Source organism: Corapipo altera, unplaced genomic scaffold, assembly GCF_003945725.1.
Source record: "Corapipo altera isolate COAL_440 unplaced genomic scaffold, ASM394572v1 110, whole genome shotgun sequence".
NCBI classification, from domain to species: Eukaryota; Metazoa; Chordata; class Aves; order Passeriformes; family Pipridae; genus Corapipo; species Corapipo altera.
Window position 1 is genome coordinate 883457 of NW_020884960.1, and position 27849 is coordinate 911305.

The 27849-nt window shown below is 47.0% G+C and overlaps 2 protein-coding genes across 2 annotated transcripts in view; one reads left to right on the forward strand and one right to left on the reverse strand.

The window, feature by feature from the left end:
- Positions 1-15735: 15735 nt before the first annotated feature.
- Positions 15736-24301, reverse strand: GDF5 (growth differentiation factor 5). Its single transcript, XM_027664015.1, has 4 exons — positions 24184-24301; positions 23829-23979; positions 18967-19064; positions 15736-17389 (listed from the first exon to the last, which is right to left on the reverse strand). Exons 1-4 carry the CDS (start codon positions 24299-24301, stop codon positions 16521-16523), a joined length of 1236 nt encoding a protein of 411 aa, XP_027519816.1. The 3' UTR covers positions 15736-16520.
- CEP250 (centrosomal protein 250) overlaps positions 24300-27849 on the forward strand; it is a 29655-nt gene continuing 26105 nt past the window's right edge. Inside the window, exons 1-5 of the mRNA XM_027664016.1 lie at positions 24300-24407; positions 24983-25039; positions 25747-25829; positions 26386-26551; positions 27220-27326. Of these exons, the coding sequence (XP_027519817.1) occupies positions 24300-24407; positions 24983-25039; positions 25747-25829; positions 26386-26551; positions 27220-27326 (521 nt within the window). The remainder of the gene's footprint in view (positions 24408-24982; positions 25040-25746; positions 25830-26385; positions 26552-27219; positions 27327-27849) is intronic.

A 27849-nucleotide genomic window follows, 5' to 3' on the forward strand; every position in this document is an offset into this window, starting at 1 on the left:
CCTTAAAGCTTGTTAGCTCCAGGTTGTCCATGACTAGGGGGTGCTCCTACTGCCTGTTCCACTGATCAGGTCTTCTTTCTTGCTTATTAACCTTGAAAGTATACAAAGACCTTACACAGAACATCCTGACTTAAAATAATCTTGACATATTCCACATTTTGCAACAGCAGGGGAGGCTCTAGGCCAGTGCTGGGGTTCAGTTCAGAAGGGGTGAAGGTGGCAGGTCTGTGCCTGCCCGCTGCTGTCTGCCCTGTCCTTGGGGCATGGCTCTGTCTGAGCTCAGGAGCAGCAGAGAGAGCAGTGTGGAAGCAGCTGCAGGTTCTCTGGCTGAGGTTGGTCAGGCCACCCTGGCTGCCCCAAGCATCAGTGTGAGCCTGCACAGGTGCCAGCACTGGGATAGTACCAGGAGAACAGGGCAGAGCCCCTCACCCAGAGCCCCCCAGAGCCAGCAGCTTGCTTCCAGGAGCCATCCCACCTGTCCCTGCCAGGAGCCATCCCACCTGTCCCTGCTGCGTGTTCCCTGCCCCTGGCTGCTGCTGGCCCTGGCTCTCACGAGGCCGCAGAGTGAACCTGAGCAGTGACCCGATGGGGTGAACTGAGCGAGCTTGTTTTGCCAGGTTAGACTGAATCTGGATCACATCCACATCACCTCACAAACACCAGTGCTGGTGCAGATGTGAGCAGCAGCAGCTGGGGCAGGGAGTGAGGCTGTGCTCCCGGCAGCAGCGCTGCCTTACAGGGCTTGGGGAACTATAATATTCTCCTCCTCCCTTTCCCAGCACGTTAACTGGGATGTCAGCTTCTCAAGAGGGCAGTAGCAGCTGCTTTAATGGCCCTGAAACTCCACAGTAGTCCTTAGAAATCTTTCATATGTTCTTAAATGTCAGGCCTCAGGGGGCCAATGGAATCACCTGCCTGGACTTCTTTTCCACAGGCATCCCTGTGCCTGCAGCTGGTCTTTCCTGGGATGTTCTGACTTGCCACAGCTATCTGCTGAAAGGGCTCTAACTGTGTCTGACAATGTGTTTCATGAACAAGTTGTTCTGACACAGGGCTGGATGTTGAACAACACAGAGAACTGTGGATCTCTGTCAGGGAAATGTTACATTTGATTTCATTCTCGTGCCTGTGGTGAATTCTAGGCAGGAAGGTTAAAACTAGTTCTGCTTCTTTCTAATTGCTAAGCTGTCCTCCATATATCAGACTCAAAGCAGTATTAAATACCATTATTAACAGCAAATTTTTTGTGAGAAGGTGATGGAGGAGAATGATTACACTTTTCTGAACCCTCTACCATTAATGAGTTACAGTCATTAAAGGTGATGAAGCTCAAGAAGCCCTACAGTGTGTAGTCATGCAGAGAAAAGGCTCCTGCCACCAGCAGTCTCTCAGTGGTGTGACATGGTCTGTCCATCACAGCAGGCACTTTATAACTCAGATCTGTGTGATAAATACTGACACTCACCTGGGTTTGTGTTAGTCCTACCTAATGATGCACGGGAGGGTTCTCACACATTTCAGTTGGAGAAAGTTGCTGTCCTTCCTAAGATTCCTCAGCCTGTCACAGTTCCATCATTCCCATTTAGCACCAAGCCCTTTCCCTGTCAGTCTGGATGGACACAGCTGCCTCAGGGCACAGGCCAGCACAGCACACTGCCTAAAGTGGGACATGGAGCATGAAGAGCTGCCTATGGACCTGAATTTCAGTTTCAGCTCTAAAGGGATTCCCTCAGCCAGAGCGCTGGCAATTTATTATCCTTTAGGTACACTTTTGCTGTCCTTAAGTTCCTCCACTCAGCTCTGCTCAGTGGGCAGCTCCACGGCTGCGTGGGTCTCACCTCAGTGACAATGACTCCTCCCTGTGGAACTGCTCCTGGGAGAGCATTTTAACCAGCAACAAGCAGTCCCAGAGCCAGGGCAGCAGAGTTCCCATCTGGCTGCTGGTGTCCTGTCATCCGAGGCCACCAAAGTGGCACACAGACTTGCTGTCATGTGTGTGCTGAAACATGGGGAACATCAACAATGGCCTCAGGTGTGTTGACAACCAGGTGGCTGAACAGGAAAGAAGGATCAGAAAGGCTATGATGATATTTAATGTATATAATGAATTATAAAATAAGTTTATCATTATTTATAATAATAATTAATTTTTAATATATTTAATGGGCTCCTGATTTGGCCTCAATCCTGTCTTCTCCCTTACTTGCAGGCCTGGCTTTGAGTTTACCATTCCAAGAGCAGCTGTTATAGGGAGGACATAAGGGGCCACAAATCAAGGACTGAGAGAAAGCAATCTAGAGCAGTTTAAGTGAAGGAGAAATGGAAAACAAAGAGGGACAGAGGGACATCCTTCCCTGAAAGTGCTAATTCATGCTGGAGAACAGCAGTGGCAGGGCTGGGTGCATGTGCATGGGGAGAACGGGAGAGGAGGCTCAGCGGGCACCGGTGCATGGAGACAGCAACAAGCACAGACTGGGAGTTTGGGGGAGGGCAGAGGCACAGGAGGGAGAGAGTGAGGAATTCCAGAATCCTACTGGTAGCATAAACATCCAAGCTGGAATCTGCAGGTTAAATCTTTCCTGGATTTTCCACTTTTCAGACTGCAGACACAGGCACCTTTATGACCTCTCCTGGTATTTTTTACTTGCCACAATTCTTCCTCTTCTGCAGGGATGATGTTCTGTGCAGACCACTCTGCAGTCAGACCCTCTGTGTCTAACTCACCAGGGAACTGATTTTCTGTGTGTTATCTTAATTTGTGTATTTCTGTCCACTTTCAAAAGACTTTCCATACACTGCACAGAGATCCTTGGGCTATTGTGGTCCTGAGATTACAGATTTAACTTCTCCCGGGCTGGTTCAGTGGTCATTAACTTCTAAACAAAGGTGTTTAGATATTTGATCTTCCAGCATCAGTACATAATTTTCTTTCAAATGGTATGGTAGCACATGCTTTTCCTGTTTTCACAGGGAAAAGCAGACAGATCATTTTTATGTAGGCCTGTGCTTTTATATTTTAAAATATAACTGTGTGGCTTAATAAACCATTTTGAAATATTGTAAATATATAAAGTCCCATAAAAGCCTCTTGTATTTTTCTCTTCTCAGTCAGATGAAGAATCAAAATCAACTCGATAAGGCAATTGTTAGCCCAGTATTTGCTGGGGAGAGCTCCCTCCTTCTGAAAAACAAACACAGCTTTAGACCAGGGCAAAAGTACATATCCTTCAGCTTCAATCTTTCCTCTGCTCAGTCTCAAATGCCTTTTTAACCACCTGCTCCTGCTTCTGCAGCAGGAAAGTTAAAGAAGTCTTATGATGACCATATGAGGAAAGAGGATCTGTCCATGTTACCTGGGACAATCAGGGCTGGGGCATTCCAGCTAACAAGAGGGAAAACAGTCTGTATGGGTATTCCAGGACGTTCTGAAGATCATGATAAAGAGAAACCCAATTGAAAAAAAAACTCAGTTCAGGTCCAGCAGGTCTTATTAACTCTGGTTCCGTGCCAATAGAGCAGGAGTGCCAGCTGGCCCCCTCAGCTATGTGAGTGTCTTTCCCAGTGCTCCAGGTTCTGAAAGGGCCTTGTATGTACCCCCGGAGCCAGCGCGGGTCTGGCACTGCCTCCTGTCTCATGCACTCCTTTAGGACTCGAAGCGTAGATCAGTGATAACATATACCTTGGAGCCCTGGTATATGTGGATTGACTTCTTCCAGAGCTTTCTTGGATGTCTCTGCACTGCTCTTAGCAGAACTCCGAGTTCCAGCAGTGTGGTGAGGGGCCATCTGACCGCACGGGGAAACCCGGGCTCGCTGGATTCCTACCTCTGGCTGTAGCTGAAGGAAAAGGGCATTTCTAAGGTTGAACTGATAGTTCATAACAAATTCAACACACTTTGCTTTTGCAAAATTTTTCTCCTTTTTATACAGAGTAAATCTGGACACTTTGAGACCGAGTCCACCCCTCGGAAGACATTACAAGCTGAAAAAGGGCTTTTAAGGGAAGTTAATTATATTTTAGCAGCATAAAGATGCTTAATCCTTCCCATAAGACTCATTTTTGGGCATCAATGTGCATACATTTTTCTATTGCCATTTCCCAGGATCAATGCTATTTAAAAATATGAAATTAAGATATCTTTTTCAATCCTTACAATCCTTAGGATTATGGACCTTAAAAGGTTTGGCAAGGATGAAGATCAATTCCCTGATCTGGAATTCCTTGGCTAGGGGTGCAAAGAGGTCCTTGCTCTGGTCTCCAGCAGGGAGTTACCCCTCTCCTGCACCAGTGCTGCAGGAGGAAAAGCAGACATGAAGCAGAACAGGCAGCTCAGTGCTGCACCTCACTGAGTTTGGTGAAGCCTGGCAAGCACAACCTGAACTCCATGGCTGAACTGTTCAGAGGGTGCAGAAATAGGACCTGGTGCTTTTTCCAGGCTTCTATATCCTAGTGGCTGCTGCTACTGTTAAATATGATAAACTCCTATTTGTTCACGTTAGTTGGCCATCAGTACTCCCTGTTTGCCGGGGCAAGCCCAGGACTTTCCCCTCCCCACCTGTCAAACCTGGAGTGTGCTTTGGCACCCTGCCACCAGAGTCTCAACGACTTGAGCAGACTGCTTCAGAAACAAGACATCCCAGTACTTAAGCCGCCTCTGTTTCATGAGCTTTTCTTCCCATCTGTCTGCTTTCTGAAGAAGAAAGTGTTTGCTGCTCGGAGAGGTTTTCCACTTGCGCCTCCTTCAGCTTTCCATTACCGCTCCGAGGTTATATGGGGTGCAGGGCTATACACTGTACTGTACTATATGCAGAGGTGTTCAGACTTAATTTATTCCCTTCTCCTGGATAAAGATTATTGCAGCTGTGTGTTTTGGAAAACTATCAATGAAGGGAGTTCAGCTCATACAACACACTTTCAATAGAGTACTGTACTCTATATTTCCAGGTTCTGTTTTAATTACACTTGCATATTACCTTGGAGGAAGCTGAAATCTGGAAAATGTTTTCTCATATACCATGTTTTAAACCTTCCTGACCTTCTGTTTTATACCAAATACTTTTATGTTTGTGATGAAAACCATGGGGCAAGCTCTGGCTATCCAGGATAATCTACCAGACACACACTGTCAGCCCCTCCTAGCAAAGACTGAGCAATTGTCACTGAGAAATGTCCCCATCAGCCCTCACCCCACCGCCTTCCAGCAGTCAGTCCTTCTTCCCTCCCTTCACATGGCTCCCAACAAGAGCCACCAGAGTTAGCCCCATGCTGTCAATAGGGCACATAGTGACCCTGTCCTGTGGCACTGACAGGCTCCTGCTGCTCCAAAGAATCTTGAGGGACTGAGCTACAGGATGGCTCGTGCACTGCCAGTGTACTGCCCATATCCTGAAAAAAATAAGGAAAAGGCCCAGCCTCATTAGAGGGGCTGTGTCCAGCAGTGCCCTCCCACAGCTCCCCGGGGGCTGGTGAGCTGGAGCAGCCCAGGAGCACTTGGGGTGCCTGCAGGGCTCCTGCCAGGCCAGGGCAGTGAGCACTGCTCTGCAGTGTCTGCACTGGGCACCACTGGAAAAAAAACAGCCCAGTGTCCAGAATTAAAACCCCCTCAAGGCAGCTGGCACTGTGCAGGGAGAGAGGGGAACTTGGGCGTGGCATGTGCCTTCTGGCCAGGAATAAGCAGCTACAAGCAGGTTACAGGCAGATTACAGAGGTGCCCTGGACTCACAGCAAGAGGTGCAAACCTCCACCAGCAATCCAAGAGCGTGGGCTTCTCAGGGCTGACAGCAGAACAAAATCTGTAGGAATCAGGCGTCTGGTCCAGAGCAGCTTTCAAATAACCTTTAAATCCCTGCCAAAGAGAGCACATCTTGATCTTCACATCCTTGGGATGTCTGGAGAATGTCCTGGTACAAAGGGTTTTACTGGATATGTATGAGCAGCAGAGGGTCTGTCAGTCCCCTGCCCAGCTCTTGAAGGCCAGCACTTCAACATTCCAGCAGTATGGATTGCTGCCAGTGTCCTTCTCCTATGGCTTCCCGAGGAGTTCTCTCCTCCTGGAGGCCTGGGATGGTGGGAGCCATCCAGCCTGGGACACCGGGCTCTGCTCCGGAGCCTGACACTGACAGGGCTCGTGAGGTTCCACCTTTACTTGTCTCAATGCCTCTTCCTAAAAAGCAAAGTAACTTTTACTTCATAATGAGTAACAGAAATTACATAAATCTTGTCAAGCGGGGACTTTTTAGTGGCACTAAACTGCTTTTTAACTCAGCTGTAAACAAGGATTTTCAACTATGAGGCAAGAACTTATAAAATGGAAAGTTTTTCATTAGAAAGTAGTGATTATGGAAAAGCAGGGTTGGTCATAATAGAAAGCTGAGTCTGAACTCCTAATGTGACACTGGAGCTGAGAGGGAAAGCTGATCCCTGGACTATAAAGGTCAAAATCCAGTAAAAGTAGAAACTTAGTAGTGCCTCTGTGGCATTGATGAGACTGTTACTGCAACATTAAATGAGTCCTGGTGTTTACATACGAAAAGTATTCAGAGAAGTGAGACCCTAAAGAAAAAAAGACTCAAGAAGAAAAAATCTGGCAAGGAAGGTGCACAGCAAAAGCAGAATCAAGTCAATCAACCTTTTCCACAGAAAATAAGAGAAAAAAATTCATCGTAGTCTGCACAGGTAGAACAATGCCCATGGGAGTAAGTTTTTTCATGTAGCAGACAAAGAAGCCAATTCAGTAATTCAAAGTGGAAACTGGACAGGGGGTAGAAATAGCTGCTTATTAAAAAATGAAGTGCTAATATTCCCAAAATTAGCTTAGAGCTGAATGTGGTAAGCTTTTTAAAACTTTCGGTCTTTAAATCATTCCTGGATCTCCATTTCCAAATACATAATACCCAGCTATTACACAGTGTCACTTAATTCCAAGGAACATTAAAAATAGGCTTTAAATAAAAATAGATGGGAAAACAGAGACCACATCAGACAGCTGTGCTCCTCTAACAGGACAGTGGCCAACCCTGGTAACTCCGACTGGTTTGAGCCAGGAAGTCCCACTGTATTAGTTCACTCCAAGTTTTGGGCTTCATACAGAACATAGGAATGGTTTTGCCAAGTCAGACCATGGATTCCATGGAGCCCATGTCTCCTACAGGGAACAGCAGATCCCTACAAAGAAAATAAGGACAGGACAAATATTCAGCAAAGTTTTCTCGGCACAGCTTCTGAGCTTCCAGCTACCAGGGGCTCAGAAAGTCCCATGGCCTCATGGTCAGCAGCTTTTTATAGATTTTTCTTCCATTTTTTTAAACTTACATGGATTTTAGCATCCCAAGCATGGTGTGCTCAGGAGTTCTGCAGCTGAGCTGCCCTGGGGGAATTAGTGTCTTTCTGCTTCCTTCAAACCTGTCCTGAACTGCCATCATTTGGTGCACTGCGGTTCTTGTTTGGGAGAAAACTTGCTCCCAGTTCACATCCTTAGCCCTCATCACTTTTCCTTCTTGACCCAGTCACCTCTCAGTGAAGAGTTCTTGTCTAATTACTGCTCTTACAGAAGCTGTTCCATATTTCCAGTCCTTCTTAGTGCCCTTCTCCAGCTCTGCTGTATTCCAGAGTGTTGGAGTTGTGTCAATCCCTGCAGTGCCTGCATATTATTTTCTCATTTGTTCTCTGTTTCTCTCCCAGTCATTCCTAAAGTTGTGTTTGCTTCCCCAATTGCTCTAAAAACTGAGCTGGCACTTCAGGGACTCTGATTTTTTTACCTGGGGTAAGCAGGGCTCATCAGGTCAAATGATTCTCACTGTTCTTCCTGCCCTTGTCGCCTGTGAATTAAACTGCCATCCTTCAGCCACGTTTGGAGACTCAGTTGGTATCAACAGACCCACAATTTGCTTATAATTGCCAGGTCAGCACAGTCACCCTTTATAGTACTGAATTAAATTCCTTCTCTCCTGAGTCTCCCAAACCTCTGGAATTTCCCCAGAATTCCAAGATTTATTAAAAATCAGTAGGCTTATTGGTGCAGGTTAAATATTTTAAAACTGAGAACGCCAGCACATGCTCTTCATCACTTTCTTATCTTACTGGCATGGGGAATATTTCATTACTGTTGCAAGAAGTGAGTTATTTCTTATGGCTTTTTCTCTTACCAAAACCATAATGTTTTGGGAACAGATAGCTCCACTGTGTTTTGAGATGAAGAGCAGGTCATTTTTCTAGACTTCCAAAGAATCAATTTGTGTCTAAAATTTCTATACCACTGAAAGATTCAATCTTATATTTTCTGGAGCTTACTGATCAAATGCTATCATGCTGCTGCCAGTCGCTCGAGTCCTTTCTTTCCTCTCTCCCTCCTCACTCTCAGTGTTTCTTGCCTGTAGGACTCATCCAGCAGCTGTTCTCACAATGCTCCTGCACTCCCAGGCTGTTTGTAACCCCGCTGGTTACCCAAGGACCCAGCAGCAAAAGGAACCAGGTAAAGATCTGAAGCCATTAGAGAGTGCTCAAAGGAGGAAACGAAGATGGGAAAGGCCTTGATTTGAAGCCGTGTGAGGACACTGAGGGCACTTGGTGTGTTCAGCTGGAGAAGAGGAGACTGAGGGGAGACCTCACTGCAGTTCCAACTGCCTGGGCAGGGGCAGAGGAGGGGCAGGGACTGAGCTCTGCTCTGGGGGGACCAGGGACAGCACCCAGGGAATGGCTGGAGCTGTGTCAGGGCAGGGTCAGGTTGGATCTCAGGGAAAGGTTTTTCCCCCAGAGGCTGGTTGGGCACTGCCCAGGCTCCCAGGGCAGTGGGCACAGCCCCAAGGCTGCCAGAGCTCCAGGAGAGTTTGGCTGATCCTCTGAGGCACAGGGGGTGACCCTTGGGGATGGGCCTGTGCAGGGCCAGGAGCTGGACTCGATGGTCCTTGTGGGTCCCTTCCAACTCAGCATGTTCTGTGATTCTGTGAAATGTGGAAGCATTTAGTACAAGCCCTTCCTCAAGGTCAGATCAGCCACTCCCCAAAGGGTATGCAGGGGTAGGTGTCTGTCTCAGCCCTCCTTTCAAGCTGTCCAGCTCCATATTGTAGGGTGCAGGCAGGAATGTGACTTTCCCAGTAGCAGTGGGAAACGTGAGGAGTTTCCTCTCTCAGTGCCTCCAGCCAGGTGGAAGTGCAGCAGGCAGAAGGCACCAGGCCCAAGCTCTCATCACCTTGGCAATTAAAAAACCCTGACAAAACCAGGGGCTATTGTGTTCAACAGGAGCCTCTCCTCTCATTTTTTCCCCTAGACAGTAAGACCCTGTCATACCTGCAGCTGAATCCCAGCAGACAGAGAGACCCGAATGCTGATCCCTGCCCCAGCGAGGAGGCTCCTTTGGGACAATGTGCTGGTGTCACTCACCAGATCCTGCTCAGCACAGATGCTTCAGTTCACTCTGCCAGGGTCTGTCTATTCCCTCTCACTGTCGGGGAAGCTGCTTACTTTAGTGCTCTGAATCAGCTGCTGTGAAAAGCATCAAAATGCCAAAATTAAACACATTTGTAAAGTCCAGAGCAACATGATTAGCCTTTTTAACCCCAGGCTGCTCATGGCTTGGAGAAGCAAGACTGCTTGTGCCTATGGCACAGCACTGACCTTTGTGATCCACCTGAAAGTCTCATACATGAAAGTCCCTCCTCATCATCCAGACTCAGGTTTCTCAGCTCGGTTGCTTTGGACTTCCCACAACAGCACACGTGGCCACAGTCAGTGCTGTGCTGAAGCTCCTGCTGTTTCTGGCTGCTCAATGCCACTGTAAGAGGTTATTTGCCTTTGCTGAGCTTCAGAAATATTGTACCAGCAAAGATGTGTCGAACACGACCAGGACAGGGACCATCCCTCTGTGCTGGACACTGGTGAGGCCACACCTCAAATCCCTCATGACAAGAAAGACACTAAGGGGCTGGAGTGTGTCCAGAGAAGGGAATAGAGCTGGGAAGGGACTGCAGCACCAGGAGCAGCTGAGGGAGCTGGGGGGGCTCAGCCTGGAGAAAAGGAGGCTCAGGGGGGACCTTCTGGCTCTGCAACTCCCTGGCAGGAGGGGAGAGCTGGAGGGGGTCAGGCTCTGCTCCCAGGGAACAAGGGACAGGACAAGAAGCAACAGCTGCAAGTTGTGCCAGGGGAGGGTTAGGGAATATGAGGGAAAATTTCTTCCCCGTAAGGGTCATCAGGCACTGGCACAGGCTGTCCAGGGCATCAGTGGAGTCCCCATCCCTGGAGGTGTTCCAAAAATATGTGGATGTGGCACTTGGGGACATGGTTTAGTGGTTAACCTGGCAGCACTGGACTCAATGATCTCAGAGGTCTTTTCCAACCTTAACTATTCTGTGATTCCATAATTCAGCAGCCAGCTCTTCCTCAAACCCTTCGACAGCATCTGGGCCAGAGGTCTGAGGAAAGCCCTGAAAGCCACCAGCACGAGAAGGAGAGGCAAGTGGAAAGAGAAAATTACTTGCACCAAACCCTCAGAAAAGGTTGGGTTTTTCCTGGTAGGCATGTAGACAGAATCACAGAATCATTTAGGCTGGAAAAGACCTTTCAGATCATCGAGTCCACCCTGTGCCCAATCCCCACCCAGCCCGGAGCACTGAGTGCCACCTCCAGTCGTTCCTTGGATACCTCTGGGGATGGGGACTCTACAGGCTCCCTGGGCAGCCCCTTCCAATGCCTGACAGCCCTTTCCTTAAAGAAATTCTTCCTGATGTTCAACCCGAACTTCCCCTGGCACAGCTTGAGTCCATCCTGTCACTGGGATATGTCTGTTTCCCCCCCTGCCCATCTCTGCTCCGGGTGGCTGTACCTGCACTCTACAGTTGCTCCTGCATTTGGTCCAGCTTATTATTCAGTCTTTCACCTCGTCTCAGCCACTGCTGCCCTCCTCTGCTGTGGGGCTGCCTGCCTGTCTCCCCCCAAGAGCTGCCTGTCGCCAAGTCCTCTCCCAGGCCACATTCCCTTGGAGCACCTCCTCCTCCTGTGCTGCTCCCCCGCTGCCCTGAGCCCTTTATCCTCCCTGCTGGGTTCCTGTAACCCGATCACCAGCCCTAGGAGTTAATGACTTCTTTGCCATCTGAAGTTTATGAGTCTTATTGCACCTTTGCAGAAAAGAGAGCTCTGGGGAAGATCTCCATCCCCTCCTCTCAGCACGGGGAGGACCCGAGTTGTGTTTCTCTTTCAGTATTTCTGTAGAAAGTTTAATGTTTTGAAGGCATTTGCAGGAGGAAAGTGAAATGTGTCTGGTTTTATCAATTAAACACTTATTTCTGACTTTAAACCATGATCAACGGCATTGTGTAGAAACAGGCAGATGGAAGCTGGATGTGCAGAAACAAGCAGTACCTTCATTTTAATTCAATTTAATTAGTTTAATGGCATTTTTCTGGCAGTATGATGGGCAGAGGCTGCTCAGCCTGGATTCCAGGATGACAAAGCATGGCTCAAGATATTATATCAAAGAGATTCTTAGAGGAGAAATAGTGAAAAGAGCATTTTCTGCCCCCTAGTAGAGGGTCAGCCAATTAATCACTGTTATTGTTAACAGAGTCATTTTTTTCTTGACAGCTGTGCCCTTCAAAATGACATCAGGGAAAACTGAATCCATTTGCATTTCTTCAGCTGGCCAAATCATTGCAGAAAGTTGAAACTAGTTCTGAAAAATAACAACCAGGAAAACAGGGACATTGGTGAACTCAGAATGACAGAATAAATGAGCTATTCTGAGCACTCAGCAAAGTGCATTTACTGCTCTGTATTTACTGGTTTTTTTAAAAAAAGTTAAGATTATTGTTTATTAAATTTGTTGAGAAGCAATGAACTCTCCTGCAATTTTATTTTTAAATATCATTTTACTACCCAACAGCAACAGTAAATCCATAAAATAACACATGATTGACCAGGACTATGGAGTTAAAAAAAATATTGTTTGCTTTGTACATTCTTATTAGTCTTGGCTAAGATGTTATAAAAGCAGTATCTTTTAACACCTTTTATTATACAAGGGTCAAGGGGTTTTTATGTTTCTTAAAGAAAGCTTCAAATAGCCCACATAGCGGGTTCCTGCATCTTTCATATGGCTGCTGTATAAACAAGCCCATTTTACACAGGAAATGACATAACCATGTAAAAGTGTACATGGAGTTTAGGCACATATTCAAACACTAATGGGAATGCATTGTTTTCAATGGCATACTTTTATGTTTACCTATCGAGCTTAGTACCCATATTTTAGCCAAATACAACAAAAATTATCCACACATACCTGTCTTATAGTGTACTGTTTATTTGAAATTTGGACCTTCACAAAGACTCCCGTGGGACAGATAATGACCCTAGAAAGTAAATACAAATGAGGCATTCTCAGTGAGAGAGTGAAACCTGCCATCATAAAGGTGGAAAGCTGAACTTTTAACCTGTATTGCTTTACAGCTCAGGTTTCTCTGCCTTTCTGCCATCCAGTCGCTCACACCAACTCGCCCATGGGAAGAAAGCCGTAACAATAATTCAGGGTGTCTATCTTTGCACGTTATATAATGACCAGGCTAAAGAAAGCAGTGCCAAACTCCTGCAGCCCATAGAATCACAGAAGAGGTTGGAAAAGACCTCCGAGATCACCAAGTCCAACCTCTGCCTGAGTACCACCATGTCCACCAGTGTCACATTGACTCATTGTTTGAACACTTCCAGGGATGGGGACTCCACCATTTCCTTCACCAATGCCAAGGTCCTCTGTTTCTCTCCCCTTTCCGTGCTGTGTGTCAGCCCCCCAGGCTGTGTCCTATCCCTAAACCTCTGGGTTTGGAGGGGAACAAGGGTTGAGTGAAGCCCACGTGGGCTGTGCTTTTGTGCTCATCAGTGACAGTCACAAATCTTCGATACATGTCTCTGTTGTCTTTGCCAGAAAACTGGAACTGCAGATTTCCACGTAAAATCTTGGCAACAACCGGTGAGCTCACTGTGGCAGCATCTTTTTGTTGCTATTGAAATTTTAGGAGAATTAAGAATAACAAACTGCTTTGAAAAGAGCAGTGAGAGAGGTCACTCCCTTCAACATTGTAGATTTAAGTGATCACAACCACTCAGTAAATTTCTTATAATGAATTACAGAGACAGAAGTCTGTGCCAGGTGATCCCAATGCCTCCAACAATGTACCAATAAAGCACCTATAGGCAAGTACACATTTACAGCATGGGGAAAGTCAGAATAACACAGTGTTGAACTGGAGCTCCCAGAGTTATCAAACAATTTCATAATGTAAACACAAAATGATACTCTGGACATCACAGCTGGTTTATAACTATTAATATAAACCAAGAATACTCAATTTAAGAGTTAAAAGTGAAAAAAACTATCTTGTTCCTATGCCCAGCATTAGAAACTCCTCACTTTGAGCTGAACCAAACCTGAGCAGTGCCAGGACCCTTCTGGATGTGACCAAATCTGAGCTACCAGCCAAGAAACATGAATGTCATGTTACATCCTAACCTGAACACTCAGGCTGAAATTGCTTCTGTTTTGGCCAAACCCAGTTTTGAAGTGGTAATAATCCATGATAATTCCAACATTTTAGAGTAGTTTCAAATTTGTTTAAACTGATATTAAAGACCTACTAGCGGTTTGGTTTTTTGTTTTCCCTCCTAAGTGTAACTACCACCGAGCAGAATTTGGGGTTTTGAAACATTACCAAAGGGTGTTTTTTAAGACTTTAGTTTGTCAGTATTTCTTTTAATTTTTCCTCAGATAATTTTTCCTGTTTGTTTTGTGATAATTCCACAATCTTAGCATATTTTTCCATTTAGATGCTGATACATATTCGATTTAAATACCATTTACCCGAACCTTTATCTTGCTTTATTCATGTATTGAGACATTCATACAAGGACAGGAAGCAAGAACCTCAGAGAGGTTTATACCTACTAGGTTTTAAAACCTTTCTGTCGGGTCCAGCCTCACCAGGACCCTCAGGCTGGTCACCAGCTCTGCAGTGTGAGCTGAACAGGAATTTTCCTCCTCAGATTTCCAAACTATGATGCCTTGTGAGTAACACCAGTGCTACCTTTCCCCAAGGTGTTGGAGCATCTGACAAATCCAGCTGGAACTGAAGCAAAATGCAGGCAGTTGTCTGTTAAGACAACTTAGATTTGCTTCAAGGGTATTTAAATAGGCAGAATTTGCTATTTTAAACTGATCATCATGGCACAGCTGTGTCTGTCACAGCAGAGCAGAGTTGTCCCTGGGAATGTTAAACGGCATTCCCAGCGAGTGCCACTCTCACACAAGGAAGAAAGGAGACAACCCTTTATCATGGTCATCTAGCCAACCTCTTCAGGAGGTAGATGGAGCCAGTGCTAGGGAAAGGATCTTGAAAAGCTGCAAAGCAGCCACCTAAAACCATGCAGGAGCAGGAAAAGAACTGCTTGAACAGATCAGGCAAAAAAAGCCTGAGCTGCCCTCTTGGTTGTGGACTTTGCAGGGGAATGTTTTCTCTCCTGCTGTAGCACTGGTAAATCATAACTAAATCAGCTTTTAGTAAAGCTTAGACTTGTTATTTTGAAAGTCATATGAGACTGGCTGGTGATAAGCAGTTAGTGCAGAGTCAGTAACTGCTGGGCCCAGCCTAAGTCTCCATGGGGGTGAGGAAGAGCAGGACCTGGGAAGCACACACTGAGAGTCCAGAAGGGAGATGGAGGATCCCTGGGGACCCCCCTGACCCACAAAACAGAGCCATAAGATGCCAGGATTTCTCATGCCCACGTTGGGAAGCGCTCGTCATTCTCTGCGTGGGGGACTCGCCCTCCCGGTCAGCTCAGGTGGCACCAGGCAGGACCAAGGGGCTGGGCTGGTACAGAGCCACCACAGAACCAAACCTCCCTGCAGTGCTCTTCCTGCATCACCAGGCTGTAGGTGAGGCTGCACCACAGGGTGTCTGCCCAGGGCAGCCCCAGGGGTCTGGCAGCAAGGCTGCTTATCCAGGTATTTTAAGCTGGTTAAAGGCTCAGCTGCCCAGAGAGTGCAGGAGGAAGGGCAGAGCTTTAAATCACTTTTTATGGCCATTGAACAGGAATTTAAGATGGTTTGCTGCTGGTGTAAACTAGAGCATGTCCAGCCTGGGGTGCTGACCAGGAGGATGTCAGGAGCCATACTCAGCTCCCTGCCACGACCCACAGCAGGGATGCTGAGCAGAGGAGAGGGCAGACCCAGGAAACCTCATGACTTGATGGTCTAAGCAATATCAAATCTTAGCATTTATAATTTGTACTATTGATAAACTCCTTCAGTAATTTCTGATGGTTCATATGACCTTTCTGATCCATCTGCAGTTGAACATTTGGTACCTAGTTTTGTGGGTGGAAACATACAGGAGTAATCCCACAATAAATTTATAATCCATGTCTGGAATAAAGGGGATATGCAAACACACAGCCCTTGGAGGGTGGAATAAAAGGATATCAGAGCTCCTTTGCAACCATCTGCATAACTCATTTTTGCCCTAGATAAATCAAGTGATAGTCTTATTCCCCACCAGATCAAACCAGGCCATCCTTTCAGATCTTTCTTCCAATGTTTCCACAGTTTCTCCCTGTGCCAGCAAAATACATGGACATGTTTTGCATACTCCTGGTTTTCTGCTTCACTGAAAAGTCCCTTTCACTTGTATTTATTGTACAAAAGCATAAAACAAATTTCTTAATAGCATTATAATTATGCAGAGTTGGACAGCTAGACACAATGCAGCACTGTGTCAATAATTTATTACATCTTATGCCATAATTGAACACTTTTACTATGAGCATTTGAGAACAACTTGGACCTTATACAGAATAATATATCTTGCTACATAATAATGGAAAGGTGGATACTTAAGAAAGATATGTAGCTTGGAGGAAAACATACATGGAAGCAAATACCTCCTGCATCACCTATCTTCATGTAAAACTTAAAACTAAACCAACATATTATATTTAATGACTCCTTTTTTTATATATGCATAGTTTCAAGAGCTAATCAGAAAGAAATCACATTACAGTGCAACTATTTACACCAAGATGGGGGCACACCAGAACACAACCTTCCTTTCTAGACATCGGGACTCTTTTCTTACATTTATGAATGGACAAAGCACATGGGAACCAGACATAAATTCAGTCTCAAGAACAATGTTCAAAGGATCAAACAGGTCATATCCACAGCTCACCGATACCTTCTTTATCCACTGCCTTGAGGCTAAAAGCAGGCAATCTAGGGGTGTAGAGGTATCATCTTCTCTGTCATGGACTTCAGTGAGGGACAGTCTCGTGTCACCGGCACAAGGCCTTACATCCAGCTGCATGACAGCATCCAAATGCTACTGAAATATGCCCATGGAGAGACATAGAGCAGCACTGCATTTATTGCTACGTCCTTGTAAACACACTTACCCTAGAGGTAAGAAATGTAGTTAACCTTGTTTGAGGAGAGGTTATGTCCAAGGTGGTGTATTCATAACATATTCACGTGAGTGACTGTGCTGCTACCTGCAACCACACGACTCCACCACCATGTCCTCATACTGCTTGTAGACCACGTTGTTTGCAGAGTCAATGAAAAGAATGCTGATGGGGCTCAGCCGGGTTGGGACGCAGCAGGTCGGGGGGGTCGATTCCGGGTCCATGGAGTTCATTAACGTCTGGATAACTGCGTGGTTGGTGGGTTCCAGGTGGGACCGGAGGGGGAATTCACAGAGCCCTTCGCAGTGATATGCTTCATACTCCAGAGGGGCTATTATCCAGTCATCCCAGCCCATGTCCTTAAAATTCACGTGGAGGGCTTTTCTGCTACACCTCGCCTTCAGATTCTTAGTGGGCCTCTTCCCTTGCCGTGTTGCCAGAGGAGCTCTTCTCTTCCGCCTCTGGTTGAACAAGTACTCATAAACAGTTTTGTCATCTTGGCCAGATCTAGCTTTGATTTCATTGAAGAATAAGTCTCTTTTTTTGGTCCTGCCGAACACCAAGAACAGAGCCTTTTCATTGACCTGTCTTCCCGTTCTATTAAATCCCACACTCCTGAGATCAACAGCTCTGCCCCTGTCAAAAGTTTCCAGCTCAAAACACAAGTTAACCAAGTTTTTAAAGTTTCTGAAAAGTTTCCAGATGTCAAACACTTCCCACTTTGGTGTGTCGGTGATACTGACAGTCCGAGAGTCCAGGAGTGTTGCTGCTTGTCTGTTTGTAGAGCAGCTAAATAATTTCACTTGGGAAGTTTTTCCAGAAGAATGAGACTTCCATGTATCAGAAGGTTTCTTCCTCAATATTCGAAGCTCTGCTCCCAGCAAACCATCTTTTTCTAATGCACTGATGTCAAAAATATATTTTTGTTTTCTTATAGTTGGTGCTCGCTCATCTAAAAAAAGGACACAAATTTTTAAATATATGTCAAGCACAGATCAATATCAGTTATTCAGTTCTTAATGGTTTTCCTCAAGTCTGCTCATAAGCTAGAAGTAGCCTTAATTAGCCCTCTGAACAAAAAAACCAATCTTTATCTAAGGGATCAGCTCTGTGCAGGGACACAGAAGAACTCAGTGACTCACCCAGGGAAATGAGTTTCTAAGTTTGCCTTGGAGAAATCTCCTTTCTTTCACCAGTGGGCATTTTCTACCTTCAAAGTTGTGAGTGGGCAACTGAAAAATAGTCCTTGTTCAGGGCTGAGCACTCACAGGACCTATTCACCACTTGTATCCTACTTAAATTACTGAAACAGAGCTTCAGTGGTGTCCAGGCCTCATGCTGGCTCCAAGCATGAGCAAATTTACCCTTAGATGATACAACAGTGAATTACTCCTTTAAAACCAGCATCCCCAGGAAGTGCCAGACTCCAGGATAATTGCCTTATTAACTTAACTCCGCATGATTCACAGCTTTTTCAAACAGGGCAGAAAAACATTCCTCCCTTTAACCTGATGTTACATTTGCTTGCTTCAGCTGGTGAGGAACATGGGAACATGGCTGAGCCAAGGTTTCAGTGACGTGACATTAACAGTGCCTTCCAGTGGCGAGCTGAGAACCTGAATGCAGTGCCTGTGAGCAGTGGATCATCCCTTCCCAGCAGCCAAGCTATTAATAATTAAATGACAAACAAATCCAGTCCTGGTGAGGCTTCCATCCCCATTACTTCACCAGCTGTAGCCTGTGTTGCTTCCTTAAGTACGTGACAAAACTCTTACCAACGTCACTGGAAGCAACATGGGGTTCCCCAGCCAGAGGGGTGAGGTAAATAAACATCGCTCTTTGGGAACCTGGTTGTTTCTCCTGTGAAAGCAAACACTAGCCCAAATTTCCAACAATGTTTGGAACCTGAATGTGGAACTGCAAGTTCTGGAGTCCCAAAGTTATTACTCCTGTTAGTCTGGGCTTAGCTGTGGGCTCCTTGGTGGTACCTGAAAGCTTTGAGCTCCTATGGATACCCCACCCTACCTACAATGCCTCCTGGGTCTGCAGTGTAGTTCCTCACAATTCTACCTTGAACCAACCAGACTGACCTTTTGATACTGAAACTTGTAGGGTTTTTTTTTCACAGAACAGCCTCATTCTTAGCATGTTACGTGTTTTTAGACATTACACTATAATCTAACATTAGCAGTTCCCAGCTTGCTAGAAAGAAAATAAGACAAAAATGCAAAAGGTTTTTAAACACCTAAGCATGCAAAGACTGATTGATTTTCAACAATATACATCTAAAATACTTTCTAAATGTTTTCTTTGGCTGCCACACAACCATCTAGTTCTGCCTCTAAATGAATTTTCCAAGATAAGGCAGGAGGACAAAATCTGCAGCAAAGTTGTGTGATTTCATTTACATTAAAAAGAGCTATTTGACTTTACCAAAGTATGATTATTTTCTAATACTCTCTACATGTATAAACACACTCAGACATCTCTCTCTGTCCACACTCACTCACACACGAGCTCCTTTCTTACCTTGTCCTTTGTCTATAAAGCTGGTTATTGTATTGGCAAGTCCAGCCTCCAGTTTTACACTTCCATTAACACCTTTTCTTTCTGCATCTGAGAGAGTCCTGTACAAAGAGAGCATGTATTCATGTGGCGTTATCGGGGGATGTCGGAAGGTTTCCTTAGCTTCCCTCTGGGTTACAGGCTCTTTAGTCTTTTTGGTTTTGAAAGAATCAGTGTCAGTACTGCTTGTTCCAGTTTTTTTCAAAGCCACCTTGCTGCTAAGATTTTGAACCTTTGGAGTCACTGTCCTTACTCCAGAAGGTCTGCTGGGGAGATGTCCTACCTTGCCCTCCGCGGCTGCTGTTCTTGAGGGAACCTTCTTTGACTCATCGTTCTTGGCCAGCAGAGCTCCAGCCTGAACAGCACTGCTTTTAGTCCTAGCCTTTGAGGTCCCAGCACTATATCCATGGCTTGCAGTCCTCAGTGTACCTGCCCGTGCAGAGGGACTCCTCTCCTTTCCTTCTGCTTTTAAAAACCCTAGTTTAGATCCTGGATTACCCTGGCCTGCTTCAGAATTACTCAGCGCTCCAGGAACTAGATCCAGAGACAGCCAAGTCAAATGCCAAAGCAGTAAAGTGAGAAAATGCAGGATTTTCATCCTCTGGTCTTCCTCTGAATGCCACTAAAGAAAAAATCAGAAAAGGTTCCTCCAGTTTGGCAGAAGAAAACATGAAAGAAATTAAAAACCAAAGTCAGCAAAAATGGTTTTTGTTTGAGATTAAAACATTTCAAATCTCGTTGTTCAATACTTGTATCCAGTCCCATAGTGGAAATGCTCATGTACTCAGATACGATCTCCCCTGACTTCAGTTAGCAGCTATAAAGAACTTGTTCTTGAAAAGAGAAAGTTTACCACCTCGTTTTCTTCTGTAAAACTGACTGAAAACTTGAAGGAGTCCTGTTTAAATCCAAGGGTTTTTTTTTTTTTTTTCCAAGAAGGAAGAATGGCGTAATGCTGCCTCTGTGTTAAAAGGTTTTTTTAAAGTTTTGAATCCTTTCCAGTGAAAATATTTCACACACAGAGACCTGCAGGTGCTCAGAAATCTTTTACAAACCTGAACTCAGGAATTGGAAACGGAATTCCAACAAACCTATTTAATTACTCTCTGATGTCATGCTGTCTAAACTAATTTAACTGCGATATATTTCTTAAAAAAAATCTTCTTTACCCTTTTCATTAGCATGAGTCATACTCTGCCTCATGTGAAACAGCTCCACAGGCTCAAAACTCCAGAGGATGCCTTTTCAAGTGGCAGTACGGCCTCTGCCTCAGCCCTCGATGAACTCCACGTTTAGACAGGACAAACTGCAAAATCAGCAACTGAGCCCTGTCACACAGTCCGCTGGACACATACATTAAATAATCGAAGAATAATTCATTTAGTTCTTTTTCCAGAGAACTGTAACAGTGGCTTCGCTTTGTCCTCTGGTGACTGAAGGGCTGCGCTGTAATGCCGGCGCTTAATGAGGGTAACTTTAATTTGACACAAACACCCGGGGCCGTGCCTCCAGACAGTGTATTTTGGCTTATTTATCGCTATGCTTAAAACCTCCGTGTGAGCCCAGCTGGAGAAGCAGCTCCTGGCGGAGGGGATGCCCCGCAGGGCGGGCGCGGTGCAGCGGGGCAGCAGTGCACCCTGCAGGCAGCCATCCTCATCCTCCTCCTCCTTCTCCTCCTCCTCCTCCTTCCTCCCCTTTGTCCGCAGCCTCTCGGGAGCTGGAGACAGGCCTAACCCCCGTCTTTCATCCAGGCACTGCTGGACACCAGCCTTTGTTTTAATACGAGATGCAAAATGTTCCGAGCCGCTGACCCCACGGCCCCAGGACGGCGGGCAGGTCCAACCAGGTGTCACGGCTGTGCTGTGGCTTTTAGCCCTCCAGGACAGAGTGTGGAGCAAGTGTGTCTTTCATAAGCTGCAACAAATGAACTGCTGTTCTAAATGAGCCTTCAGGAAATGGGGCACCGGGCTGGATTGAACAGGGATTACTGGGACCTGTCTCTCACCTTGCACTGATGCTAAGCCCAGCCCTCCTCCTGCAACTGCTTTTGCTTTCTGAGGCAAGAAGGGAAGAGGTGCAACACTTTTTAGCTTGATCTGTGTGTGCTGTAGCATCCCCCACCCACCCTGACCAGTATCAGAAACACTGAACTACTTTCATAAATAACAACCTGCATGACATGAGGAGCTCTGAATACTTGTTTGAAGGAACTGAAGGATAGAAGAGTTCAGTGATTTTGTAGATGTCACAAATAAGGTAGATCCAAACCCTCCTGATTTTGATCTAATGGCCCCTCCTCTGATGTCAGCTGTACTTTTGATTGATACTCCCCATCAAAATAGAGCAGCTTCTCCCTGAGTTACCTCTGGTGAGACCATTCCCCAGCGTTCCCTCCACACCATCCCACAGCCCTCCCAGCCATGCCATCCTTTTATCCTTCCCAAATTGCCCACCTTTCTGCTGGGCAGGAGGCCATGTGTGCTTCTGTGCCATGATCATCTTGCCAGTAAGACACAAAAGCAGCTGAATGTTGAGTTCCCACTTTTAATCCATCCAACTCCAGTTTTCACAACACTTGTAAGAATCTAATATTTTTAAGTTGCTCTATCACAGCTCGTTGAGATTTGCAAACAGATTCACAAATGATTTAAGAGATGGACGTGAAAGAGCAGCAGGTAAAACAATGGGATTACATGGGCCTTGTCTTAGTAAATCAGGTTAAAGGCACAATCATTCATATGTTCAAATGATATTTATATTTACAAGATTAAAATATTTTAGGGGGCTGGACAGAGCTAGCCAGAAAGAAAAAGGAAAAACAAGCAAAACAGCTGTGCAAACTGATCTTTAAATGAAGCTTTCTTGAAGCAAACTCCACTGAAGTGCTTGGAACCATGGGGGCACGGATGCTGCTCCTGTATTGCCCCCCGTGGGTGTTTGTCATCTGGATGCAGTGCTGTCACTGAACTCCAGCCAAGGGAAGTCCTGCCTCGTGTCACAGCAGGCACAAGCAGGGCCCTTCTCAGGGACAGCTCAGATCACCTGCTTGGTCTGTCAGCACACACTGTGGAATAAAGCAGAAGCTGAGCCAAGCAGGGAATGCCCCCAGAGCCCAGAATTCCCGGGGTGCCCTGTAAAACACACAGGACACAGTTCATCGCCCCAAGCGGCTCCCAGGAGGCTCTGCTGGATATGTGATGCCAAGAGTCAGAATCTGTTCACTTGCAGTTTGAGCTGCACATGGAAATCTTTATTCTAGTGATCTACTAGGAATTTCATTGTTCTTTCCCAAGTGAATTAATTTTCAGAAAGGATTTAAAGGATTGAGTAAACTCACATATTAGGCCATTCACTGTCATATTGCTTTTGCTTATTGAAACAAATGAACATTCTATTTCTGCGAGAATTTATCCCTCTGCACCATAGCTTTTGGGGGATTGTTTTTTAAAAGTATGAAGTTATAATTTGAGGAAGGAACTTAACAGTTCTCTGCTTTTCAAAAGGAAAGAATCACACAAAAGTCACAGATGTTATAATTAAAACTTGCTTGTCTTCGGCTGAAGCAAAACCAAAGATAATAAAGTTCCCACTTCTATGGAAAATTGTGGCATAATTTTAAAACACTGTGCTTCAATGCTGTGATGTTAAATAAAAAACTGGAATTCCAAAGAAACAATTGTGTCATTGGTTATCAAGAGACTTGGCTACATCTGTGAACAATAGTGAGCTATGAATCACAGATTCATAGAATCACAGAATATCCTGAGCTGGAAGGGACCCACAAGGATCATCCAGTCCAACTCCTGGCCCTGCACAGACACCCCAACAATCTCACCCTGTCCCTCAGAGCGTTGTCCAAACACCCCTGGAGCTCTGGCAGCCTTGGGGCCGTGCCCACTGCCCTGGGGAGCCTGGGCAGTTCCCAAAAACCACCCTCTGGGGGAAGAACCTTTGCCTGAGATCCAACCTGACCCTGCCCTGACACAGCTCCAGCTGTTCCCTCAAGTCCTGTCACTGGTCACAGAGAGCAGACAGCTGCAGCAGAGCTGCAGCCTCTGATGAGTCTCTTCTCAGTCTCCTCCAACCTGAATAGACCAAGTTACCTCAGCCACTCCTTGTGTGACCTTTCTAGGCTCTTCACTATCTTCGTAGCTCTTTGGACACTCTCTAACAGCTGTATGTCTTTCTTATACTGTGGTTGCCAAAAGTGCCCTCAGGACTCGAGGTGAGGCTGCCCCAGCACAGATCAGCCCTATCCACTGCACAGCCCATCTCAGGAGCACTAGGACTAAGCTGAGGCCACAGCATTTTGCTGTCAAGGCTGGAGGACTCTTGCTTCCACCGTAGATCCAAGGACGGAGGAGGCTCAGTGTTCAGCATGTCCCACCCTGCAGGCCAGGGGGCTGTGAGAGCCCACGGCTGGACCCACCTGGCTGCTTCCTGCGGCTCCAACAGCGGGTCCCTCTGGAGCCAGGCCCGAGCTGGTGCTCTGACCCAGGCAGAGCTGCTTTGCCAAATCAAGAATTAATTTTTATTTTATTTTTGTTTCTTGGATCCACAGATTTACATGATTCTCCTAACTCTGAATAAAGTGGAAATGGGTTTTCCCCTACATTTTGGTATCTCTGCCTGTTATCAGTTAGAGAAATACAGGGTTTATTTCAAACTTTTGGAAGCCTAGTTACTTAAGGAGTTCCTTCATTCGGCACACAATGTTAATTAGCCTGCATTGCCTTCTACAGGTGTTGTTCCTCCCTGCAACACAAGCACGTTTAAATGATTCAAGATTTGAGAAGGAGTCAGCGATCCCAAATTACTTAGCTGACCAAAGAGAATTTTGTGGCAATTCATCTGTTCCACCTCTCCAAAAAGTCCGAATGACGGTGGTGAAGCGTTCCCTGCCACAGCAAAAAGTAGGGCCTGAAAACGAGTCAGTGTCATTCAGCAGCCAAATACAAAACGATTTTAAACAATGAGCTTAACCAGCTCCCAGAACGATTCTCGGTGAAAAGCAGAGGATTCATTAACATTAATCAATTTTTCTGCCAGGGCAGCGCTTTCCCTCAGCAGCACGGCGAGACCGGCGGAGAGGCGTCAGACTGAGCCCTCGCACTGAGGCTGCGCCGGGCTGCCCCGGGCGGGCCGAGGGAGCCGCTCCGCCCGCGGCCCGGCGGGCGGGACCGTCCGGGCGGGACGGAGCCTGGGGGCGGGCAGGGCCCTCCGGGCGGGCGGGAAGCGCGGCCCGGCGGGGCAGGGCCCTGGTGTGGCCCGGCGGGGCGGGCGGGCTCGGCCGGGCCATGGCGGAGGACGGGCAGCGCAGCCCGGGATCGCTGCGGCGGCGGCTGCGGAGCGCGGAGGAGGCGCAGCAGCGCCAGGCGGGGCTGGTGCGGCAGCTGCAGGACGAGGTGAGGGGCGGGCGGTGCCCGGGGCCGGGACGGGGTGGCCGGGACGCCCGCGCTGCCCGGGGGGACTCGGCGTGGCCTCCCCGGGGCTCCTCGCCCAGCCCGGAGCTCGGGGAAGGGCGGCCCCGCAGCGGTCGCCCCGCCGAGCTCCCCTGAGGTCGGTTCCGAGCCGCAGCAACGCTGCTGGTTGGCCCCTTAGTAGGGCTTGTCCGGGGCGGGAGCCGAGCTGGTTGGCTTGCAAAGCAAATTTGAGAACTCATTTCCATCGCTTCAGAGGAGGTGTTCCCTCGAACACCCAGCCGTTGTCTCGGGGTAGGTGGTGGCCTTAGGCCCGGCAGAGCTGCCCACGTGTGTCTCCATCGCTGTCTCAGGTGAGCCGACAGCGCTGCGTTTGAAAGAAACCCCGCCTCAGTCTCTGTCGTATTAAAGTGAAGCTCCTCTGTGTTGTAATCACTTCTTGTTGACTGTATCGGCATCGCTGTGCTTGGGCTGTACAGACTCAGAGAAAAACTAATGCAGGAGGAGCCGACTCTGTTACACGCTGGGTTCGCTCATCTTCAATCTCTGTATCCACCCAGGTACTGCGGTACCAGACTTGGTGTCGAGAGCTGGAGCAGCAAGTGAAAGCCGGAGGGGTGAGTGTGCAGGTTGTGGACTAAAGAGAGTGCACATAGCATTCCTAATTGCAGACCAAAAAAACACCTTCACAAAGCAATGACAGGAAAACAAGATTTTACTGTCTGAGGGTTTAGAGAAGCGCTCTGAGTTTTCCCATCAGTTTTGTCCAGTTGCCATTCTTAGGGCAGCCAGTAGTCCCAGAAATGCTAGTCAGGAAAACCCAGTTGAGGATTTTAATTCTGTGAAAGAGTGCTTTATTGCTGCAGTAACCTTTGTCCTGGGTCTCAGGAGAGGACTGTGCTGCCTGTTACATGGTACAGCTGTCTTGGAGGAAGAACCAGTTGAAATAGCGTTTTGGAAGGCAGGAATGTTGGTGTTCAGTGTACAGACCTGGCTCTGTGCTTTTCTTTCTGCTTCACGGCTAAAGTAAACATAGAAACCGAAGGGTAGGAGAATAGGAGAGCATTCCCAGGCTTCAAGTCAAAGTCAGCACTTGAGGTCATGAGCTGAGGATACATAGCTGTGAGGGTTCAACAGTGGGAGAGTAAGGAGAGCTGCTCACTGAGTAACACTCTTCCCTTCTACTCCCTTCTTCCCTGTAATCACAACACATCTGGAAACCACGAGCTCCTGAGATACCCAGCTAATGGACAGGAAGGTGGTGGATGCTAACAGTGGTGAAGAAAACACCAGCATTTGACTAAACATTTCCTTTTTTCTTAAGGGATCCCTTCCAGGCAGATGGGAAGCCACAGCAGACCACAGCCTGGAGAAAGCCCTGCTTCAGGTGGAAGAGGAGCAGCAAAGGTACAAGGAAGAAGCATTTCTTCATACTTGGTATCCTGGATGCTCATGGAAGTGAGGGAAAACCTGTCGGTGCTGCCTGGTGTCCCCAAGGGAAGCGGTTGGGCAAGCTGCTTTGGCAGGAGAAAGGTCCACCGTCTGTTTTCTGTGGTGCAGTAATAGTGCTGTGTGCTGAATGGCTCTGCTTTGAGTGGGGAGGGGGGGTGTGTATTCTGGGTGAAAGGTCCCTTTCCAGCCTAAATTATTCTGTGGTTCAGTAGGTGAGTGGTTCAGACAGTGCTGGAGAAAGGTGATGCATCCAGTGACCATCAGCATGAAGGAGGGGTTGAGTTGTTAATTATGGGCATCATCAAGGATGAAGGGGAAAACAAAATCATAGGTGGAAATTAAAGGCTCAAAGCAAGGGAAAGCAAATGAGGTTTTCATCACAGATCTTAATCCTAGAAAGTGCTTTTACTGCCTCTCAGGCAGCAAAGTCAGTGTTGAGGGAGCTGGAAAATCACAGGGATGCTGAAGAGCAGTTGTTCAGTGACCTCATTGCTGTTTCTCCCTTTCCAAGGTGTGAGAACCTGGCAGAAGTGAACACTCTCCTGCGGGAGCACCTTGATAAAGCCAGTGAGGTTAATTCAGCCCTCAGAGAAGATGTTGGAAAGCTGACGGTGGATTGGATGAGGGCCCGGGAGGAGCTGGAGTTGAAGGAGAGTGAATGGCGCCGTGAGCGTGAGGTAGGGACGGGCTGTGGGAATTCAGCCGTGATGCCAGGTCAGAACACGAATGCATTTTGTTCCTGGCACAGAGAACTTGCTGTGTGGGGGTTGTGGCTCTGCTGAAGATTACTGAAGGTTTTGGTGTTGGTAAGCAGGACAGGAGTGTGAGGGGGAGGAGTCAGCACATGGTGCTGGTGGGAGATGCCCACCTGCTGTGACTGTACTACTGGGTCCTAAAGGCAAATGCTGGCTCTTGCTGGGCACTGTAGGGCAGTCACAGGAATGCTTGTCTTTCTTATAGTTCCTAAATCCTTGTCTCAGATTCAAAGTGGCCAAATAGAGGAACAAGACAGGCCTCCCATACCTGTTGTAAGGCAACCTGACACAGGGCTTAGAGGAGCTTGTGTTTGTCTTCCTCCACAGAGGCTGAGACACCTCTGCAAGGCAAGGGGATGACTCATGATCAGTTTGCTTTGCTGCTATGCACTGCTGCAGGAGAACTGTGGGTGTTCCCTTCTTGGCAGGTCTGCTGTGTGCCTCTGTGGTACCTCTGCAGTCCTTAATGTCCCTGGTGCAGTAGTTCCTCAAGGGCACCTGGTGATGGTGGTTGTACTCCCCTATCTGAGAGATGTGTACAGTGACAATGAAGGCTGAATTGGCATTTCTTTCTGTCTTTGCACGTTTAGCTTTATGACAACTACTTAAGGGGGGAACATAACCGTCTGCTCAGCCTGTGGCGTCAGGTGGTGACGTTCCGCCGTCATTTCCTGGAGATGAAGACTGCCACGGACCGGTGAGTGGAAGTTAAGGCAAGAGCTTCAGAAAATATGTGGCTTGCCTTCACACCTGCTTTTTGAACCTCAGTGTTGCGTTAGTTACAGCAAAAGAGGGGATTTCTCCTACCTTTTTTTCTGTTGGCAGTTGGAAGCAATGCTTTGGGCCATTTTCAGAAGCATTTTGTTTGCTGCTGGTTTGCAGGTAAAGCTGAGGAGCTTGAGCACTGCAGAGGCCCTGAGCAGGTGATTTGGCTGTGGTGATGTGTGGGCACATGAACACAGGCACAGGCATGGGTGGACACCTGGGAATAGATTCACTGAAGCTGTGCAATACTTCGGTGTATGGAGCAGTCCCTTGTAGAGAATGATGAGAACCTGCCTTAAAAATCTCACCAGGTTTCTTTTCCTGAGAGAAAGATCATTAATGCATACCTTTTATCCCTTTTCATTTCCAATGTACATTTATTTTGATTGGTTTGTATCCACTTATTCATCTCCTAGTGTTGTTCAGAGAAAAAATAGCTTCTCTATGCTGTTACT

Bases quoted from the DNA above. Each gene is read 5' to 3' on its own strand.
- GDF5 (XM_027664015.1), bottom strand. From the start codon at position 24,301: ATGGCCCGGCCGAGCCCGCCCGCCCCGCCGGGCCACACCAGGGCCCTG. The intron at 23,980-24,183 runs GTCCCGCCCGCC...GAGCTGGTTAAG, and splicing joins GGCTCCGTCCCGCCCGGACG to CTCATTGTTTAAAATCGTTT. The intron at 17,390-18,966 runs GTAAGAAAGGAG...TCCTTTTTTTAG, and splicing joins CTTTATAGACAAAGGACAAG to ATGAGCGAGCACCAACTATA.